This window comes from Propithecus coquereli, unplaced genomic scaffold (genome assembly GCF_000956105.1).
Source record: "Propithecus coquereli isolate 6110/MARCELLA unplaced genomic scaffold, Pcoq_1.0 Scaffold1, whole genome shotgun sequence".
Taxonomy (NCBI): Eukaryota; Metazoa; Chordata; class Mammalia; order Primates; family Indriidae; genus Propithecus; species Propithecus coquereli.
This window is the reverse complement of record NW_012133857.1, coordinates 16,547,418-16,569,351: the sequence shown is the minus strand read 5'-3', so window position 1 is coordinate 16,569,351 and position 21,934 is coordinate 16,547,418. Positions and strand designations below refer to the sequence as shown.

General features: G+C 46.6%; 1 protein-coding gene across 1 annotated transcript in view; it reads right to left on the bottom strand.

Moving 5' to 3' along the window:
• Positions 1–15,430, bottom strand: part of CACNA2D3 (calcium channel, voltage-dependent, alpha 2/delta subunit 3) — an 869,108-nt gene extending 853,678 nt beyond the window's left edge. Inside the window, exons 1-2 of the mRNA XM_012643362.1 lie at positions 15,267–15,430; positions 14,526–14,607 (exon numbers count right to left, since the gene is read on the bottom strand). Coding sequence (XP_012498816.1) covers positions 14,526–14,607; positions 15,267–15,388 — 204 coding nt within the window. The 5' untranslated portion in view covers positions 15,389–15,430. The remainder of the gene's footprint in view (positions 1–14,525; positions 14,608–15,266) is intronic.
• Between the last annotated feature and the right edge of the window lie 6,504 nt (positions 15,431–21,934).

Genomic DNA, 21,934 nt, shown 5'->3' with positions numbered 1-21,934 from the left:
AGAAATTTATAGAGAGAGCTTAGCACTGTCACTGGCTGGTAAGCATCAGCTGTAACCACCTATCATTATTATCATTAAAACATAGCTGTAGTCTCAAAGATCAATGCTACACCTCCCAAAATAACATTGAACTAGCCTACAATTCACCTTGGTAACATTTTGAGCACTGTTTTTTAAACGCATTTATTAGGTTGTGAAATCAGTTTATTGGTCAGAGCCAGCCTTCTAAAATGGATAGAACAGAACAGAATACGCTATGATACGGTAACGGAGTAGGGCAGAATAGTGCACAACACAGTCTACCGGGATTGAGTGAAATACAATAGAATAGAGTACAAAATGCCAGACTGCACCACACAGAATAAGGCTTGAAACTTGTGTTTCACATGTACGGCTGTGTGTAATGGGTTGCAATGAAACATGTATTAACATTTCTTACTGTGGACCACAGTCAAAAAAGTTTGAAATGCAGTGACTTAGAAAAAACAGTTTTGTGTCCAACAGGCCCCTGAGGAAGCAATTCTTGCACCAGGGAGAATAGGAGAAGGCTTTTATGGGAAGCAGATGGTGTCTTTCATACTGATGTTCACTAAACAATTTTCTGTTAAAGGGCTAGTAACCACAGGTCTCAGTAACCTATTTGGTAAGAAGAAAAGCCATTGGTGACAGGTCAACAAATTTCTCTCCATCTCACAAATTGGCCACTTGGACTGTGCTCAGTGATTGCTAAATAAACTGCTTCTTCAACAATCAGACGTGCATGTGGGTACCTTCTGACTTAAAAGGTAACGTGTCTGACTCATTCCACTCATGCCATCCACGCTAAGGCCCCAGCCCATGTTTCTGACCTGGTTCAGGGGTAGAGCAGCCTCAGCCTCTGGCCCAGGACAACACAGACCCCATGCACACAGATACACAAGCAAACCATGGTGGGAAGACGTGCACAGGCCAGAAGGAAAGGGAGGAATGTCTGGGTCTCTTTAGGGAAAGCCAGAAGCCTTCCCAGGGGTGAGATGTTGACGGCATCTGTCAAAGTGTGGTCCATGGATCACCAAATCAGAATCATCTGAGATGTCTGTTAGCATGCAGATTCCTGGGCCCTGGGCCAAGCTTCCTAAGTCAGAGTCTCTGGGGGTAGGCCTCTGAAATAATGCATTTTAACAAGCTCCCCAGGTGACATTTCTGCCTGCTAAAGCCTGACATCCTGTAGAATCAGGGTTCAGCAGCCAGACAAGGGCGACAGGGTCAGCAGTGTAGATGGGGCGATGACATGGGCACAGACACAGGCTTGACACGGCTGGATGTGTGTGGGAGGCCAGCAGAGTGCTGTCACTGGAGCACTCAGGTTGAGGACGGGAAAGGTGGCTGCCACAGCAAAGGGATTTGGGTGCCCAACACAGTTCTGCACATCTCATTGAGTATTCAATGGATGTTTGTTGAAGCAGGAAGGAAGGAAGTGAGGGAAGGAAGGAAGGAAGAAAATATGTCCAACATTTGGCCAAAAGCAAACGTATTCTTGTGAGTCTGTTAAGATAGCTAAAGATTTTCCCAAACCACAATATTCTGCTTTAAATGAAGCATTTGATCATTTGAACCTCTGTTGTAGAAAAGGGGAAGGTTGGAGGCCTCAGGTTTCCAGATGGGTTATTAGTACTGAATAAACACTTGACTAATTGTTCTATCTCTTACTGGCTTCACTTTTATATAGATAGTGTTAAAGGTGAATGTTCCCTGATAAAACATTGGGACAAAATATTTTGGCTGTTAGAAAGAGATCCAGTGAGGGATCTTTCTCTAGTTGAAATTCAGGCTTAAATGCATTTTAATCGGAGGAGAGGCTGCAAACACACCCTTCTGCAAAGGTAGCTAGAGCAGATTTGCAATGGAGCCCAGCCAGGAGCTTTGAAAGGCATGGGATGGGGAGCAGACAGGTCGTAGGGCCCAGGGCTGCCTCTCTGTCCTACAAGGAACCCACGTGGAACATTCCTTCCCTCTGTGGCCTCAACACCCTGAGGCCTGAGCCAGGGCCAGGGGCTGGGAGTCAGGACTCCAGAATTCAGGGCCTGGCCCCTTCCTGATTCACTGTGAGACTTGGGGCACATCACTGAGCCCCCCCACACACAGCTATTTCCAACAGTCTGCCCCTCTCCTTGAAGCCCTCTCATTCCCTTTCCAACGGGTAGGCCAGGCTCAACAGGGAGGTGGAAAGTGGGCATCAGATCCCGCTCGCTGCAGGACCACACGGGTGCTCTGCTGAGCAGAGGTCACGGCCTCCACAGTCACATCCCAGGGGGGAGCTAGACACAAGTCTCCCCCGAAAGCCTAAAGCACAGTACAGTACTCTGTTGGGTCCTGACATTTGGGGGCAGCAAAAGCTGGAGCAAAATGTCTTTTGGGAAAACCACCTCCCATTAAATCCATATAATTCCCACTTCCTGGCAGCTGCCCTGTCCCCCCACCAACTCAGAGGGGCTGCACTTGGGGCAGCCTCTCAGGATATCCTCAGGCTGGATCTGGGGAAGAGAACGGGTGATTGCACCTGCAGGATGCAAATGCAAATAAAAATAACCCAAACTTGCTTTATGGCCTCTCACAAAGATTTCCTCCTGCATGAAGGTGCTGCCACAGCCCATGTAGGGCAGCCGTGAGGTCACCCCAGGAACGATCTGTGGACACTGCAGGTATGTTGCAGTGGGCAGAAGAGACGCAGCTCCCAATAGCCTACAATGCACAGACTCAGAAATCCAGTCCCAGTGATGTAAACAAACAAATGAAAAGAAGCCCCTCACTTAGAAGGGGAGATCACACTCGGTAAACAACACACGCACATCTTGATGCTGGCAAGGCCTCAGAAAAGGCCAGGTGAAGTGCACCCCCATGTAAAGGTAGAGGAAACAGAAATTAAAATTTACATTTCTCCCCAACTATCACTGGGAATGTGGCGTTGGAGTGCTTTATGGCATTAGCTGCAGCAGCTTCCTAATTGCCTTTGCCGAGCTGCCTCCCCCAGGTTGATGGTGGCGCCTGCGGCGGCCCCATCAGTCTCGCTTGGTGCTCCTCGTGCACCCGCCCGGCACTGCGGTGCTCCCGTGGCAGCTGCTCAGCTTGGCACTGCAGAGGCGCTGGGATCCCTAAGCCCAACTGGACGCTTCTCGGAGAGACTCAGCCGTGCTTCCAGGGTGCTAACCCAGATGGGCAGGGATGCCTCCCAAGGGAAGGAGGGGTCGCCCAGCTGGATGTGAGGACCAGCTAGCTCTGCTGTCTGGCAGTCTCTGCTGGCACTGAAAGGGTTGTGGGCAAGGGACCTGCCTGCAGGGCTTCAGGGCTGGATTGCTGTAGCTGAAAGGCAGCCCCCACTTTTTGCGGCATGCACGTCTGATGCTGGGGTGTTGGAGAATAAATGGGAAAGGGATGTGAAGGAACTAGTGATCTGCGTGTGATCGCCAGCGTTCTTATTTCCATCACTTATTTCCTGCGGGCAAGGACAAGGAAACGCCTGGGCTCTGCCATCCTTTCCTTTGTTTATCTGTACATCCATGCCTGCCACACAAACAAGCCCTGAAGCCCACCCCATAGATAGCTCCGTGCTAAGTGCCAAAGGGGGACCCTCTCCAGATCAGAAAGCATGCCTTGGGGGACTTTAAGGTCTAGTGTACCAGCCCCTTTCTAACCCCTCCCCCCACCCCACCAAAGGAGATAAGGGGTCTGGAGGATATCACACATCCCCAGATTCCCAGACCTACCAGAGTCTGCCAGTCTCATTCTGTGCAAAACAAAATTGATCATAGTGGGTCCAAGGGCTGTGGCCTTCAAGCTACTGTCAATAGTGAAGAAAAACAGAATTGTGGCTTCACGAAGAGAAAAAAATAAGTACCAAAAATACATCTAGCAAAGATAGACCAAGAATGGGAATACCAAAAACAGAAGAGCCAAAACTTATTGGGCACTTCCTGGGTGTCCAGTGCTGTGCTAAGACTGTCACATGCCTCCACACCAAATCCTCGCCATGACCCCATTTGACAGGTCAGCAACCCGAGGCCCCGACATTAAGCTAGGAAGGGTCCAGCTGGATCTCAAAGCCAGATCCATCCGGTCCCAGGGTCCCAGAGCCCAAGCTGGCTCTTCCACACTACAATATCACCCACCACCATAATGGGGAATACACAAAAGGACACTTAACCAAATTCAATTAGATTTGCAGAAAGGCATCTTTGAAGTCAGAGTTCATGAGGGGAGGGCTGACCCTCAAAGGAAACTATAAGTCAAACGGCATAACTTTCTCATAACAAAAGGAAGAAATATAGAAAGCTAAAGAGAGAACTCACCGGCCTTCCCCTCACTCCAGCTCTTGCCCCTTTTAAATGCTGTGTTGTGAAGGCAAGGTGACAATGCACCAAGCAACAAGACTAAGAATTCTACTGGGGAAAAGATTAAGGGCAGGAAAGAAATTTCCACCAAATGCCCTGATGAGCCAATATCATACTAACACCAAGGCATGAGACAAATGGCCGGTCCTAGGAAATACCCAAATGCCTTTCCTCTGAGCCCCCTCCCACGCGGGCACCTAAACCGGGATTCGCGGGACCCTAGCTCCAAGCCAACCTTTGCCCCTTGGAGCCGTGCAGCCTTGGGCAAAGTTTCGTTCTCTGCCTCAGTTTCTGCATCTCTAAAATGGAGATGATAACAGAACTTACCTCAGGGGTGATTGTGAGAAATCAAACACTGTATTATAAATAAGGCATAAAATACAAATCAAACACCTGCATCATTGGTATTGTGACTACTTCCTAAGAAGCCCTTGTAGGGCTGAGTCGTGGGTAGAGGTCTCCAAATAAGGCCTCCGGATGGCCTGATGTTAACTGCCCTCCAAGTAGACAAATTGCTATCTCTATCAGCCAACGCTTCCTAGTGTGTGGAAGCAACTCCTTGGGAATAATAATAACAACAATACAACAGTCCACCTTTTCTAAACACTTCCTATAAGCCCCTTACTGCCAAGCATCCTGCATGCATCTTCTCATTTGGGCCTCTCGACTCCACCCTAAAAAGTTAGTACCATTGCGTCCATTTAATAGATAAGAATACTGAGGCTCAGCAACTGACTTGTCAGGGTTATATGACTAGTCAGCCGTAGCATCTGGATTCAAACCCAGATCGGCCTCACTCAGATTCAGACTCTCAACTCTACACAATTCTGCCTTCCCAAGACCGACAACTCTCTTAAGAGTAGATTTTTAAGTCAATCCTCTGATTTCTTTCTAAGTCTATATATTTTTCCTCTCATTCATAGGGCATTTGTTTCAAGCAAAAAACTGAAAACCTTGCTGTTCAAGTAGAAAATCCAGCTATGGCTCTATAATTCTGAAATTCCTGTTCTGGGAAACGTGTATCATTGGCTTTTTTCAAAAGATTAGTGAGCTGTGAGCTCTCTCCTGAGAGGATTACATCTTATTTTAAGGCGACCAGGTGACTCCTGATGTTCTGAAATACTCAAAGGTGGCCCACAGATCCTGGGATTTTAAATTAGTTACCAGTATTTATTAACAAAGGGAAACAGCCCGTGTATAAAAAATACACACACATACATACACAAATACCTTTTATTGGCTGCCTAATAGTGATCTGCCTGAAGTGTGCCATCTGAGTTGCTATGCAAATTCTGTATTATGAAAGCAAATGACAACAGCATTCCACCAGGGGCCCTGGCCAAGGCTGAGAAGAAAGAATATTCAAACTTTAGCAATACCATCCCAGAAGCCAAATGACTATCATTTATGTCAGTGGGGCAAAAGTCTATGCCCACTGAGCTGTCTGCATATAATGCAATCATATTGCACTAATAGATGTTTTGCTAATAATGGAAACCAGTAGGAGGCTGAGAGTAAAGCTGTATGTTATGACTTGCGGCCGAAGATTACCTGTATCCAGTGAATTTATTGCCTTCCACACCTATTGTTCTTTTACAATATTTTCCACCTCTGCCTCAACAAGTACAATGGAAAAGGCATTATGGATGGTACGGGTACAAAGAGCCAGATGCCTGCCCTGTATCTGCAACTTTCACCTTGCTTTGCAAATTACAGTTCAATGTTACAGCAAGAGCAAACTTTAATCCTACAACTGCCCACCTTTCCTGTGCAAGGGACAAGATTAGGAGGATTTGAGAAAGAAAAAAAAAACAAAAACTACCTCCCTGGGGATGTATAATGAACGTTTTTGTCATTCATTGTGCTCTATCACATTAAACGTGCATGATATACGCTGCCTTAATTGTATGAACTCATCATGGGACCAAAGTAACAAAAATTCCAAGAGTCTCTCTTGTTCATTAATAATGAAGTGGGACAGTATGACAGAGAGAGTAGCCAGAGAATTAAGGATCCCCACATGCCACACCTTGTTCTAAATGACTAAAAGCCGGGTGTGGTGGCTCACGCCTATAGTTCCATCTACTTAGAAGGATCGCTTGAGCCAGGAGTTCAAATCCAGCCTGGGAAACATAGCAAGACCCCATCTCTAAAAATAAACAACAACAACAATAATAAACAACTGGAATGCTGTCCAAGAGGGCATTTGGATTAGGGAGTATTGTTAGCTGGCTTCTGAATGTGCTCCCACAGCAGAGGAAATGGCTGGGTGTGCTGGGTTCTCTTGGGCTGGGGTTAAGGGCCTCACTCTGGGCCATGGGACAGAGGCAGCCACTTCCTCATCCTGACCCACTGCCCAGATGGTAGGGCGAGGGAGGGAGGAGGTAAGGCAACCCCGAATCCTCAGGCAACAGGTTCCTCTGGGCATCTGCCCCCCACCCTCCGGAGAAGGAAGCTGATCTCAAGGGGAAGAGTACACATCCTTACAGAGGCTGCAGCCACTGCAGCCCTCCTCCTGCTCCAAAGTACCCCCACCAGGTACCAGGTGGGGATCACCTTCCTATATGCCAACACCTGGCACTCACCCATCTATGAACTTGCTCATTCACGAAGTCCACACATATATACGGATCCAGGCCCCACAGATGCTCAGTGAAGGTTACCTGAATAGCTTCTATTTGTATATTGCAACTAGTAATGACACAGCAACTCACTGGCAGGAGCCTTTGATGTGCCAGGCACTGTGCTAAGTGCTTTGCATAGGTTATCTCATTTCAACTTCATCACATCCTAGAAGATAGAAGGCATTGGTCTCCTTTCCCATTTAAGGATACGGGTTCAAAAATGTTAAACTTCAAGGTGACTCAGCCAGGAAATACGGCAGATCTGGGACTCAGATCCAAGTCCATCTGATCCTAAGGGTGTGTCCTCCCAGCTGTTATCCCACGCTTTGTTTCTGAATTAATGTCCCAGATGTTATCTCCTTTAATATGCCCAAACACTGTGAGGTAGAGAAATGCAGGATTATTCACACTTTTTTTTCAAATAGGAACTGACATCAAAAAAGATCACACAAAAACAAGGGAATATAGCACCATAGCCAGGTGTGCAGACTCTGGAAGCCGAGCTCAGTCACCTTGGGAAGGCTGCTTGTGTTGTGTAAGCTTCAGCTTCTAAATCTGTAAAATGGGATAAATGGTAGTCCCTGTCTCATTAAGTTGCTGGAAAAACTTAACAGGATGACAAATGTAAAGTGCTTATGACAGTACCTGGAATACAGAAACTACAGAGTGAATGCTACCTGTTTTTACTATTAGATTAAGCAATTTGCCCAGAGCCACACAGGGAATGCATACAGAAAAGATAAAAAGGCAGATGCCACTGCTGTAGGCCAGTGACCCTTCCTTTAACAACAGAGAATGAAAATGCTCCAAGCTCTTGACCTATTACTCATAAAATAAGAAAATGATTTCACTGGAGACAGAACAAAGGTGGGCAAAGGAAGCCTCCTAGACTGAATGGAGCTGAGAGCATGAGCTACCCAGCAGGAAAGAAAACAAGCCAAAATGAGGCCAGCCTGTCCCACAGGAGGTTTAGCCAGGGCCCTGTACTTGGTTTAATGCTCTGCTGTCACCATGCTGAAATTCTTAATAATTCTTAATAATTTTTAACAAGGGGTTCTGCATTTTGCACTGGGCCCCATAAATTATGTAGCCAGTCCTGGTCTCAGCAAATCCTAAATTTCCAACTGCCTACAAAATTCCAGACACTGGATAAATCCATGCCTGGTGGACTGAATGACTGTCCTAGTGCCCTGGTTCCCTCTCTCAAGCCAGCCTCTCAAGAGGATGAGAACAGTCTTCCGCATTAGCAGGCAGCATCTGGCATGCTCTGTGATGAGCAGCATGCACTTTTATTGGCACTCACGCATGCACACACGTAGACACACACACGAGCTTAGTAAGTGTAATGGTAACAACATATGCAAGCCCCAAATATCGACTGGCAGTTGTTTCACCTAAAATGGATAACTTGAGGTGTGTTTTATGAATCCATAGCATTTACGGCCTTGCCTACCTTGCCTGCCCAGATCATTTACATGGATAATAGCCCCTTTAACCTGGAGAGGGTACTTTTTTCCAATAACAAGTGCCAAAATAAATACTCTGAAGCTCACAAAGTGAAGGAACGGTCATCTATTTCTTGTCAAGAGATGATGCTCTACTTTCCAATATGGCCTTGAAATGTGCACTAATAGTTTGGCTCCTGAGTTGTTTATTTTCATAATCTTGATTTGGGGTAACTGGGAAGCTATGCAACATATAAATTTAATACACCTTATAAATGTAATGCCTTATTTAAACAGCCTCGGAATGAGTGCCCAAGGAGTATTATTCAAAGCAAATGGAAACTGAAATGTTTACCATTTATTAGAAATGAACTGGACTCTTTTCAAAGTTGTATTTGTAAAGTAACTTTCTTCTGAAAAGTAGACATGCTGGCTACACACATAGAAAACCCCTAAAGGCCCTGCCTCCCTCTCCCATCCTCCCATCCTCTACTCCCCATCTCTAAAAAAAAAAAAGAAAACCCCTAAAATATATCAGTTATACAAATGTCTAATATGTCAAGGGTGAGCTGTAGCACAGGGCAGAGGAGTGGGCCGTAGAGGAGTCTTGGAGTCCGGCTTTACATTATAGGAACGACAGCCTCAGACGCGGAATGCTGGTCACTAAAGATTCAGTAAAAAATCACAAGAAATGGAGCACCCTCCTCTTCCTCATATCATTTTCTTCCATTGAAGGAGAAGCTAAGTTTTGTTTAATGGACCAAAGAGAGCTGATAAAGATTCTACCAGTTTTGCCAGAAGCCTGACATTAGGAACTTTTCTTCTCATTGAATGATACACAAAAGCTTTGCAGCAGTCACTGGAGATGAAACACAGGCCATTACATCTCTGGTATAAAAATTGCATTAAAAGCTCATATGCTAATTCATAGGCTGGTATTTTATAACATCTATTTGATTTTTTGCTCAGTCTCAGTCATAGAAGTTAAATCATAGTGGCCCAGAGAACACACAGTCTGCTAAAATTCTGTCTGGAAGATGCTGCAGGTCTCAACTCGGAAGGCTATTTCGAGGAGCACTGTGATTACAAAAGATGTGGGCGGGGGGACTCCTGAAATAAATGCTGCTCACTTCTGACAGAGGATGTGTGCTTGGTAAAGAAAAAGCCCATTTGTTGGCATCTATGATGGCAAATCTGGATGAATGGCGGACCTGAAAAAAAGATACGCTTCTTTAAGTAAGCCCAACACACCAAATCATTTATCGATCAATGTCAATGGGAGCACTAAACACCAACTGAAGATCAATCAGAGACTGAAAAAGGCTAAAATCCTAAACTTGTACTTCTGAGAATATGTGCTTCAAAATTCAAAGAGAAAGGCCCCAGGTGCCAAGGGGGTAATAGTTTCGCATTTATTTTACTTTCATTCATCCTGATACTTGGCCATGTCTTCATCAACAACTTGAAACACTAACCATGCCTGCCCATGCCCAGTGGACTTCATAATTATCTGGTGGTTTGGTATTCATGTGTTTGCCTAAAAACCACGTTAGTATTAGAATTAATTAATTAAAATTAGCACGAGATCGCCATACTGGTCAATCAAAAGTATAACCACATTGTAACAGAAACCTGAAGTTTGCCTCCAAACAGAAAACCATGCCTATGTTCTCATTTTCCCTTAATTTTGGCTAGCATCTGTCAAATCCCCTGAGCAACAGAGGCTGCAGCAGTTCTTAATGAGAGAAAAAGCAAAGTAGAAATATATCTGGCAGAAAAGAAATGTTAAGAAAGAGAAAAGGAAGGAAAGGAAGAAAAAGAAACAACGAACAAAAGAGGCTCAGACAAACACTTAGCGAGCGATTGTGTGTGAGTTCCCAAGTGCAATTAGATATATGCATAAGATGCACGAACTGAATGTTCTCCGGTTTACCCGGCTCTGCTACTGTCCTGGTGATTGGAATAATGAGACCAAGACATTGCCCTGAAAGATTGAAAACTATCATTTCAGAGATTTTAAGACTTTTAAAAATAATCCGTGGAAGAAAAGTCCAGTAACTTGAAATGATGCCATGAATTAGAGCATCGGCAGCATAGGTTGAAAGCATTTATCATTGGGGATGGCAAGTAACTGTGTTTATCCAACAAAAATGTGAGTGAAATAGCGCCTCCCCCATAAAAGCAATCTGAAGAGTGTCAGGCTTCCCACAGGCAGCACGGCACTGCTACCCATTCCTGATAAGTGAATACACCTATTTAATTATTTAAAAGTCCATTGATTTCCACATTGATGAAAAGTCATAATTATAAAAATGGCTTAAAGAACCAACCTTTTACTTTGCTGACTCTGTCCTGTGGAAAGAGACATCAACTTTATGTATCAAAACCTCCCTCTCAATAAATAGTTGATAACGCAAAAACCTGGTTGTGCATTCCAAGACATGCGTGCGTGGTAAGTGCTGCCTGAGGCATCCGAGGTAAAAGTCAATTCTTTTCTAGCATTACTGGTAGAGATGCACATTACCTGTATTTCCTCTGTGTATTTACCATCACGATTCTGGAAAATGTAATTGGAACCCTTCATTCCTATGAACTCCAGTTCCCTGAATGCAGGTCTAAATGGAATGAAAAACCAAACTCCTACCGAGTTCTCCCTAAGGACGATGAAATGAGAATCACGCCAGTTTAATGCCTTTTATTGTGATTGTTAGAGGTGCAGAGCCCTTGAGTTTAACAGTCTAGGTTCCAAGACCTACTAGAACGCTTCTCACTGAGTCCTAAAAAAATATAGAGGTAATGAAACTATGCCTCCCCAAAAGAACCCAAACAAAACACGTTCTTTGGGGAAAATGAAGCAAGATAGAGGCAGCTGAATACTGGCATGAATTATGTCAAATAAGAAAGTTAATTAAAAGTCGAAGTGAATGGAAACCCCTCCAGAAACTGCCTGCTTAGAAAGGCACACAGCACTACACCCACACTTTCCTTCCAGGGGCCTGCCATTCTCTAACAACACCTAAAACCTCTCAAGATTAATTTCAACTCCAACATACAAGTCCCACAATCTTCTACTCCGTACTGAAAACAGACAATTTTGTTAAAACAAGGTTTTTTGCATTTTATAAAATCAAAAATATCTTCTTTATAAGGAACTAATAGGCTGCTATTCCTGTGCTCAGCCAAGACCAAAAGAAGAAAAAATAGGGAAAGTCCGGCATGGAATACCTAATATATCACAATAAGCTAAAGTAGTGAAAGCCATGGTATTAAACAAAGAAATAAATGATGAAATATTCTGTCTGAAGCCCTGACAATGAGGTACATTGTTAAATGTTTGTGTTTACATTGATGAAGTCACTAATAATACTGCTACTTCAAATTATCTAATAAAAACATGTACCAAAATGGCAGTTTTCCCAGTCTCCAAACACCTTAAAATAGATGGCCAGTTATTATTTAACTTATATTCACAAAAACTACTTTATAAAGTTTATGCCTTATTGCAAAAATGACTAAACTCCCATTCTAAAAATGAACATACTACATTGATTCACAACATGAAGTGTCAATTAGGGAAACTACATAAAATACATAAAATTATATGGTGGTATATGGTATACCTTACTTAACTAAAAATCAAGTTTAAACGTGCATGCCTTAAAAGTGCAATTACAGTCTATTACACAACATAGTATTGTCACCTTTGAGTCCCCTTAACACAGTGTTAATGCATTTTCCAACCAAATTTTCTAACTTGTTTTGAAAGCATCTTAATTATTAAGGACACAGTGATGTGACAGAAGGGTACATAGAGTTTTGACTTTGAGGAGTAATTTCTCAAGCAAATGGCCAGAAACTTGAAAATAAACAAGAGAGGGGCAATTACCTCCTTGCTTTTCCAAATGATGCTATGTCTCCTACACTCTGAGCACCTCAGATCTTTTCCTGTTCATACTCTGAACTCTCTAAGCCAATGTTCTTTGCTAATTTTTAGAATACAGTCACATTTAGCAAGGCAATACACCAAGATGGCCAAAAGAGATCTGAGAAATGAATGCTCCCCAAGTTGTTTAATATGTCCTTCCCATCACTTATGAGAGTCCTTGCCAAGCAACACAAAGCCATGGATATTCCAGGACCCCCATAGCAGATGCAGCGGATGATTTCAATCCAAGTGCAAGGGCAGATACCCACCCTGGAACCTAATGCCAAGCAACATCTCACCTTCCCCTCACATCAGATTACAAAATGCCAGGCAGCAGCAAGAAATGACAACAAAGCCATAAACAGCTGGAAATAATTACACAATTGTCAAGCTGCAAACATGACAAAAGCAAAGCAAGGCTACTGAATTCAATATCAGAAAGGATGCTGATGAGAAGGTAAGAGAAGCATTTTAGCTGTTCCCAATTTGCTGTTATAGAGTAGCCAATAATAGGGTTGATGGGGTTTTGTGCGTGTGTGTTAACTTCAGAGAGAAGGAAAAAACATATTGCATGTGCTCCTACAAAATATGAGATAAAAGGTTCTTAAGCACAACCAAAAAAACATTCACAGGCTCTGAAGAGATTCTTTCAGAGTTGCTACAACTACAACATGCAAATGAGAAATATTTCTTTAAAGTTATACAAAACATTCTCGTCTTTAAAAACATAAGGAAAATACACAGGCAATGCCACAATCCAGAACTCTTCACATAAAACATCTGACACATGGGCAAAATGCCAAAGCAGAATATGGACCAGTCCAGATTAAAAGAATACTAGGGGAAGAGGCAATTCCTATAAGCTCAGAGGTGGGTCACAGGTATGTAAATTATCATCTTCCATAAAAGGTATATTGTAGCCTCAAGTTTTTATCAATTGCCTATAATTCAATGAACTCCTTCCCAAAAAACAGAGTTAAGTAAACCATCTTTCCATGGTTTCAAGGAATATGGCTACTGGCAATTTTTAAGCCAAAATAACTTCTGTCATTCCATTGTGGGCTGACGCTTTATTACGATATTTGGATTTCAAGTGACAAACTGTTTCATATAGTGTCCCCAAAAATGCTACTCTCTGAAGTGGAATGCCATAAATAAAATACATACTTGGTTACCAGGCAGCATGCATAACACATATGGTACATTGGCCCAAAAAACACATTTAAAAATGCTTAAAAGTTAACTTAACAATTTAAGCTTGTTTGTACCCATTTTCAGAGAATAATCCCCTAAAGGCCAATTTTATTTTTGATCATCAAGAGAATATTTCAATTAATCCCACTGATTTACTAACTTGAAATTATTTTAACCCCTCTAATTTCTCTTCCCCATCCCATTTTTTTCTTTATTTCTAGGAGGGGAGAAGGAAGGACCACATATCTCACAATGTAATTTTAAGCATAATGCTGCCTGTTTGAATTAAAATTGATGCAGCTTCTGATAAAAGCCTAATAATCAATTCTCCATTCTCATTACTATCCAGAATTATATGAACGCAGACCAATTTCTTAAGTTCGTGGACTACTCTCATAGGTTATTACCCGGCAGTGCAGCTGAGTGGAAAGATAACCACATTCATTCTCCTTATCTGTAATGATGTAATGCATCCCAGCCCTGGGACTAGATGATTGGGGAATAATGGGATTGTACAACTGCAGGGATGACAAACAATAGTGCAGCGTCTTTCTCTGACACTGAACCCCGCGCCTCCAATGCAAGGTGAAAGGCATCATAAAATAGGCACCGAGTCTGCCCCTTGGATGAAGTTAGCATTTTTTGGCCGAAGGAGCATCTGCTCTCACACAGAAGCAGCAATACCGACACTGAGAGGAGAGCCATGCAAAAACACTCAGTTTCCGAGCCCCAGCCAGGACAGTGCGAGTGAGTATCCTGCTTTTCTTTGTGTTTAGAAGCAAGTGTCATCTAAAAATAACCGGTTGGTAAGGAGAAGTCACTGCACAGTACAATGCCAAGAAACCGGGGAATCAGAGACTCCTCTGATAACTGATGCTGCTCGGGGCTCACGTTTGTTTGGAAAACTAAATCTGCCTCCATTTTCTGTGCTGGAAAAAATCATCGTTTCCTGCCACCACTGAAACCTTACCTTTTGCAGAAGCTGGGAGCCGGAGTACTTAGCAGCAATGGATTTTATCTCCCCACCAAAAGCCGAGGCCCAGAGCTTCACCCTACAGAGAGAAAGGGCACAGGAAAAAATGTAACACTCGTTTCACAGTCAACACGCACGCACACGCACGCATGGGGCTGTGGCTGAAGGAGCAGGGCGATATAACATTAAAGAAAAGGAAAAAAAAAAAAAAGAAAAAGCGCCTTAGCAGAAACTGCTAGCACCAAACTGCAGAGCTCAGCGCCGGAGGGGGCCACAGGAGGGTCACAGAGTTCAGACTGCGCAAAGTCTCCCAGGCTCTCTAAAAGGACAGCCGGGTCTCATTTGAGTAATTACCTGAGGACTCGACCCTCACTTGGCAAATACTAGTCAGAGGAAGTCCACCCATCCCCCCACAAAAGAGAAGTGGGGTAACAAGATAACTAAGAGGGGGTAATTAAGCGACCCATGGAAGTTGGATTCAGTAAACAGGCTCCAAAGTTGGTGCTGTCACTAGAGGTGAGCATCTCCAGGTCTCACGCGCCAACCTGAGGGAAGGGGGAAGAGGATCCCACCCCAGCCTCGCTGCCCGATGCCGGTCCGGAAAGGCAGGTGCGAGCGGCGAGGCCGACGCCCGCGGCAGGTCCTGCCCAGCCGCACCTGCAGGCGCCCAAACTTGGGCACAGTGGGGTCGCGGGCGGCCGAGTCCCCTCCCCGTGCCGCGCAGGACCCGGCACTTACACGGAGAGCGGTATCTGCTGCTCCGAGCGCACCACGTCCCCCAGCGCGGCGTAGAGAAGCGCGGCGGCGAGGAGCGCCGAGGCCCCCCGGGACGCGCGGCGCTGCGAGCCGGGCCCGGCCATGCTGGGCTCCCTCCGACGCGCCGGCGGCGGCGGCGACGAGAGCGGCCGCGGGGAGCTGCGCGGAGCGCGCGGTGGGCGAGCGCGCTGGGCTGCCTGCTCCGCTGCGCGCCGCCCCGCCTGCCTCTCGCGCGCTGGGCTCACTTGGGGAGCAGAGAAAGGAGCGGGGAGGAGGGCGGAGAGGCGGAGGGAGGGAAGAGAGGTGGAGAGGGAGGCGGGAGGGGGAGGAGGCAGGGAGCCGCGCCTGTGGCAGCGGCGGCAGCCCGGCCCCGCCTCGGCGGCCCCGGGAGTCCGGCGGGCCGCGGCGGGAGGGCGGGAGGCGCCGCGCGGGCGGGGACTCGCAAACTCCAGTGTCCTTGGCCGCGGCGGAGCGCGCCCTGCCCCGCCCGGCCCACTGCGGCCGCTGAGTTTTTTACAACTCCGCAGTCCGCTACGGCGGGCGCGACTCTCGTGCTGGCCCCGGGCCATCCCCGGGCCCTGGTGACCCAAGCCAGGGTGGGGTTTGGGGGCGCAGGAGGGAGGTCGAGGGCCGGGCACCGCGCTCCGCACTTTGCTAGTGGCGGCTGCGAACGGGCACCGAGCGCCCAGTCCGTCCCTGGGCCGGGCTGGTCTGAGGCAGCGGGGTCGGGTGCTGCGGAGCCCGGAGGTGGCGCGACCCCCACCCCCGCCGCACAATTTTCCTGAAGGAAGGAAGCGGGGGAAGAAGCCAAAGTCTGAGGAAGTAGCCCGGGCTAGCGGCTGCTGACGGGGTCGCACGTGGGGCAGAACGGGCTGGAGGTGGGACTGGGGGCTCCGGGGCTCTGGCGTGGGCACTGCTGCGTGACCGTCCGCAGCCGCCCCTCCGGCCGCAGCGCCCAACAGGGGAAGGCACGGAGCGCGGCGCTGCCACCGCGGCGCGGGCGCACGAGCGTGGGGCTCCCGGTATCTGCCCGCAGCGCAGCCGCCCCTGGCGCGCCCGAGCTCGGGCCGGGGGCTTCGGAGCAGCTCGCGCTCGAGCCGGCTGAGGCTCGGCGTCCGCACGGCTGCGGCGAATGGCGGTGGCCGGGATGTCGAGACTGGGAGAGGAAGCAAATGCGGCGCCGAGTCCTGACCGGCGGACACAGTAGATTTGGGGATACAAGATTCCTCCGAGCGGGGAGGGTCACCTGCTCCCCACTCCGGCCTCCACCCCGCTGGGCAAGAGGCAGCCGAACGCCGGCGGGGGCGCCTTCTGGCCGCCGGCAGAGGGAGGGGCGAGGTGAAAGGAAGCCGGGGAAACCCCTGGGCGCCCGGGGAACCAGGCTTCCCTGCGGCCTCTCGCTACCGCCTACCCCGGGACCCAGCTTTCAGAGCCCCTCGCCCCTGTGGGAGATCTGAGGTGTGACTGGAACTTTGTGGGGCCCTTGCGCGGGCTGGCGGTAAAGACCGACTGGAGTGAGGCTGAGTCATCCTCGCCCGGCCAAGTGCAACTCGGGTGACCCTGCGAGCCGGGAGCTCCTAACGTCGCCGGCTTTCCCAGCGCGCCGCCGCCTGGGTTCTCTTTATTTGCATTCCTTTTTGCACCAGGGGATTTGCGTTCTGCCAGGTCACCCGCCCATGGCCTCAGCACCGTCAGGTTGCAGGGACGTGAGTAAGGGTGGGCTCCGGCTTCTGCCGGGGGTGTCGGGCTGGGATCCAGGCCGGCTCTCCTGCCCAGCAGTCCCTGGAAAAAGTTACCCCTGCAGATGTTGGGCTTGATCTGAGTTGGCTGCAAAGGATAAGGACTGCCGCCAAGGGGCTACTGGTGCTTTTTAAGAGTGCTGGCAAACCCAGGGCTCCCTTAGGCTCCGGACAGTCGCACTTCTACCTCTGGGCGCAGCGAGGGAACAGGCCCCACCCAGGGAGCGCCAGGTGCACCCCGCCCACGGGTAATGTCTACCATTTCTACGGATGACTAACCGGTTATAATGAATTCTCCGCTTCTGTGCACACCTCCCGCCTGTGGAAGCGTGCCAGCCCTTCCCAAACCGAGCGAAGCGCGGCCTGACCCCGAGGCAAGTGGTCTGGATGGCTTTGACGCTTAAATTGGGGGTTGGGAGAAAATGTGTTTTCCTGTCAGAACACAGGAGCATTCTTTCTAATGAACGCCTGAGTGAACGAACGAGTGCATACTGACCCTTATTAGTAAGACTTCATCCTTAACCTCTGTGGTATCTATATAACAGCCTTCATGCACTCACTCATTCATGCAGCCAATAATTGCCAATCCTTTTCCATCGATAGGTACCGTAGGATGTGCTGGGAAGCCAGTAGTGAACAAATCAGACAACCTGCCCCACAGTTTATACACAAGGAGGGAGACGGGCTTTACTCAAAAAGCCATAATGATAAATACATAATTAAACACTTTGACAAGGGATCAACAGTATTCTGTATCAAGAAAAAGTCCCCATGACATCCATACTATTGTTATGCCTATTAACTGTTGGGAAAATTGAGATACGGCAAAATAATACAACTTAGTCATTTTTAAACAACAACTTGACTGCTGGACTATATTGAAAGCTTCTTGGGCACCTGAGTCATGAAGACTTTTCATAATGAAGTCATTATGCTCTGCCAGCCTGACACAGGTAACCTTAAAGTTGTCTCAAGGCAACTAGAGTAGCAGGGAGAGAAGCCTCATAGGCCTGCATGGTGGCTCACACCTATAATCCCAGCACTTTGGGAGGCCAACATGGGAGGATCACTTAAGACCAGGAGTTGGAGACCAGCCTGAGCAACATAGCAAGACCCTGTCTCTACAAAAAAAGAAAAATCAGCCAGGTGTTGTGGTGCACCCCTTTAATCTCAGCTACTTGGGAGACTGTGAGGCAGGAGGATCGCTTGAGCTCAGCCCAGAACTTTGTGGCTGCAGTGAGCTATGATGATGCCACAGCACTTCAGCCTGGACAACACAGTGAGACCCTGTCTTTAAAAAAAAAAGAGAGAGAGAGGAGCCTGGGGCACAGGGAGTCACACTCCTCGGAGGATAGCATTTTGAGCATGTATAACTGTCACACAGACCATCTTAAGCAGAACATTATGCACATCACGTTTAAGACGGATTCCCCTAAACATTGCCTATGATCTCAAAAATAAAAATTTTTTAACTACCTGATATTAATAAATTCAGAACTCAAAGTGTCAAAAATATTGGGGGTCCTACCATTTACTCTAATATTCTTTCCAGAATCACAAAAACCAGTGCTAAAAGGGATCTCTAAGCTATCTAGTCCCATACTGTGGAGAAGAGCAATGAGGCCCAGAAGGGTTTAGTCATTTGTCCAAAGACACACAGCCACTTAAAGATCTCCATTCTGGAGACCCCAGAGCAGTGGTTCTCAAGGCAGGAGAGGGCATTACCCCTGGGGACATTTTGAACAGTTGGACTTTTCTGTTTGCATAATGACTTTAAGTCCTGGCATTTAGTGGATGGGGGCAGGACAGTGCCACACAAAAGAACTGTCCCATGTCCCACAGGACTTTCAAGTGCCCCACTGGACATTCAGGTAGGAGAAAAACCCGCATATAAACCCCTGAATCTAGAACTTAAATCCATTTTATTATATATAAATAAAAAGTGTTTGCATAGCTTTTTAATAAACACTGAATTTTCTAAGAATGCAACTACTATATAAATAAAGGGAAGGTTGTCTTCTGTTTTGTTCAGAACCTTACCAAGAAGTTTTTTGTTTAGTTAGTTGGATGGATGGGGTCTGTTTGTTTGCTTTTTTCCATTTTGGGAAATCTCTAACAGCAGCTGTGCTCACCGGTCCTAAGTCACCAACACACACACTTGTATCCGTCTGCATTTGGGGTGTGGCAATCATAGATAGTCTGCACATAGGGACAAGCATCTAATGACTTCATTAGATCTCGCAGTTAATTTTGTACAAGCATTTCACATAGTGAAATACTTCTTATTTCATTATAAATTACTTTTATTTCTCTCTGATATTAACAAATAAGGCATCATATTAATTTTTTTAAAATTCTGACTTGAAGTAGGTTCTGTTGTCCCAGAATTTCTTATCAGGATAGCAAAGAGGTGCTGAGTCTAACTAGGTGAAGATCTATTGCGAAAGGGACACCAACTAAAGGGCTGGGATGCTGCCGATGGGAAAGCAAAAAAGGCAAATGCTCTAACTTTTGACTTGGCAATTCCTCTTCTGGGAATTTATCTTACAGTTACTAAATGACATACATATGCAGTTATTCATCTCTGCACTGTAGCCAAGAGCAGAAGCCTGGAAACAACCCGACCGGCTATCAGGTCATGATTGGTTAAAGAAACTGGTGCAATAGAATATTCTGCAGCTATTTTTCAAAATGAGGATCGTTTCTATATATGGATGTGAAAAGATCTCTAAGGTAGATTTAAAAAATTTTAAAAACAAAGTACAGTATATGTGGTGTGCTAGCTTTGCGTAAGAAAGGGGGAAAGTAAGAATGCACATTTGCATTTGCTTAAAGAAGCAATGGAAGATACACGAGAAAGTACTAGTATTTATTCTCTGTTGAGAAATTGGGGGAACGGAGGAGATGGAGACAGGAATAAGAGTGACATTTCACTACGTACATCATTTTAAATCATTTTGATTTCTGAGCTATGTGAATATATTACTTTTTCAAAACAATAAGAATATAGATTTCAATAGCTTTCGTAACAGTTCAGATATTGGGCCAGATATTGGAGGAGAGGGAGCAGACATTAGAGTGAAATGTGAGAGACACTCAAAATCCTTGGTCTGCTACTGAAGTGATTGTCAAACGCTCAGAGGGCCTGATTCAGGAAGTCCAAGTTAGGGCGGGGGTGGGGTGGTGATCTGTATTTCTAATCAGCTCCTTGGATGATTCTGATGCCAGTGGCCATGGGGTACTTTTTGCAAGAACAGGACTTCTCTTACAAGAAGGGTAGTATAGAGCCTGAGGACACCGTGGGCTTCGGGGTCAAACAAACCTAGGTTCACATCATGACTTACCCTCATCCTATCTGTGAGACACTGGGCAAGTTACCTAACCTCTCTGAACCACCCTTTTCTCAACAGCAAAAGATGGATAATAACAGAGCCAAACACAGACACAGGCGATGAAATAAGTAACAAACCTTCATCCTTCATCCTGCAAACACAGCAAGACTTTCCATACCTGGGGTACTGCTCTGGCTTCACTTGGCCTCGGTGTGCCAAAGCCACATGGAACCCTTCCCTCCTTCCCCACCACCATTGCCTGGCCCAGACCTCTATCATTTCATCCCCACACTCCTATAACGGAGGCCTAATGGGTCATTCCTTCTCCTTTTGCCCCCTTCAAATGCATCCTTTCCTCCCACAGTAGCCAGAGCCATCTTTTTAAGAACAAAAATCAGACCCTAAGTTCGAAATCCTCCAATGGCTTCTGTTTTAAATTAAAATGCAGACCCCTTACCAGGGCACTCAAGGTCCTCTGCTACCCCTCCAGCCTCCTTCTCCATCCCTCTCTCCCTTGCTTGCCATCCTCTACCCGTCTCCTTGGGGTTCCCTGACCAAGCTGAGCTTGCTCCCACCCCAGGCCTTCGCCTGTGCTGTGCCCCCTGCCTGGATCACTCTTCTCCCAGGTTGCCCCATGGCTGCTTCTTACTGAATTTGGGTCTCCGCTCAAATGGCCCCTGTGTGGGGAGAACTTCCCTGACCACCCTAGGTAAAATAGAAACACACAGGGATGTACACCCACCCACCCACCCCTCTCTGTGCTCTTTCCTTGCTTCCTAATTCTTCCCAGCAGCTATCGATACCGATGTATTTATTTACGCTGTGCCTCCCCCGCCAGATGGGACGTGTCCATCGTCTTCATCATGTGACCGCAATGGCTTCAGCAAGGCCTTCAATATTGTGGGGGCTCAAAACACATCAGCTGAATGGCTGGGAGGGACGTCCGCTTGGAACTCCTTTCTCCAAAGGTCCTGCCTCTTCCCATTCTTCCTGGGCTGTGGCATCCACCTCACCCTAGACACAGAGCCTTTTAAAAACCACTAGATTTGCCAAGAAAAAGGGAACCAGGGAAACTGTTTCTCTGAGGAGAATCCTCAGTTACATCTCTGTGGGAGGATGCCAGTTGAAGAAAGAAGGAGAGATAAGGAAGACGTCTTGAAAGTTTAAAAACACTGTAAAAACGCCATATTGAAGGCTGGGTTTTTTTTTTAAGCTATCAGAGGAATCTTTACAAAAAAGCATGTAGAGTAGAAGATGTTATGTTTGGAAGTATTAACATGCAAAACATCCAGACAACACAGATGTTCCAAAAGGATGATTTATGTGTGATCACGTGTTTCTAAAATCATGATGTGGGAGGAAAGGAAGACCAATCCACGCTTGTGAGCAAGCCGGGGAGAAGAGGTCGCTCCTCCGGGCTGGAATGGATGTCCTGCCAGGAAGAAGTGACACATGTCTTTAAAGCTGCGAAACATCATTAGCAGGCCCAGGCCAGGCAGGGTGGCCCTGGTAGTGCCTCCTGACCTCTTTACAATACATGCATTTTTGACTTTCTCCTTATTGAGTTGTTTTTCTCTGA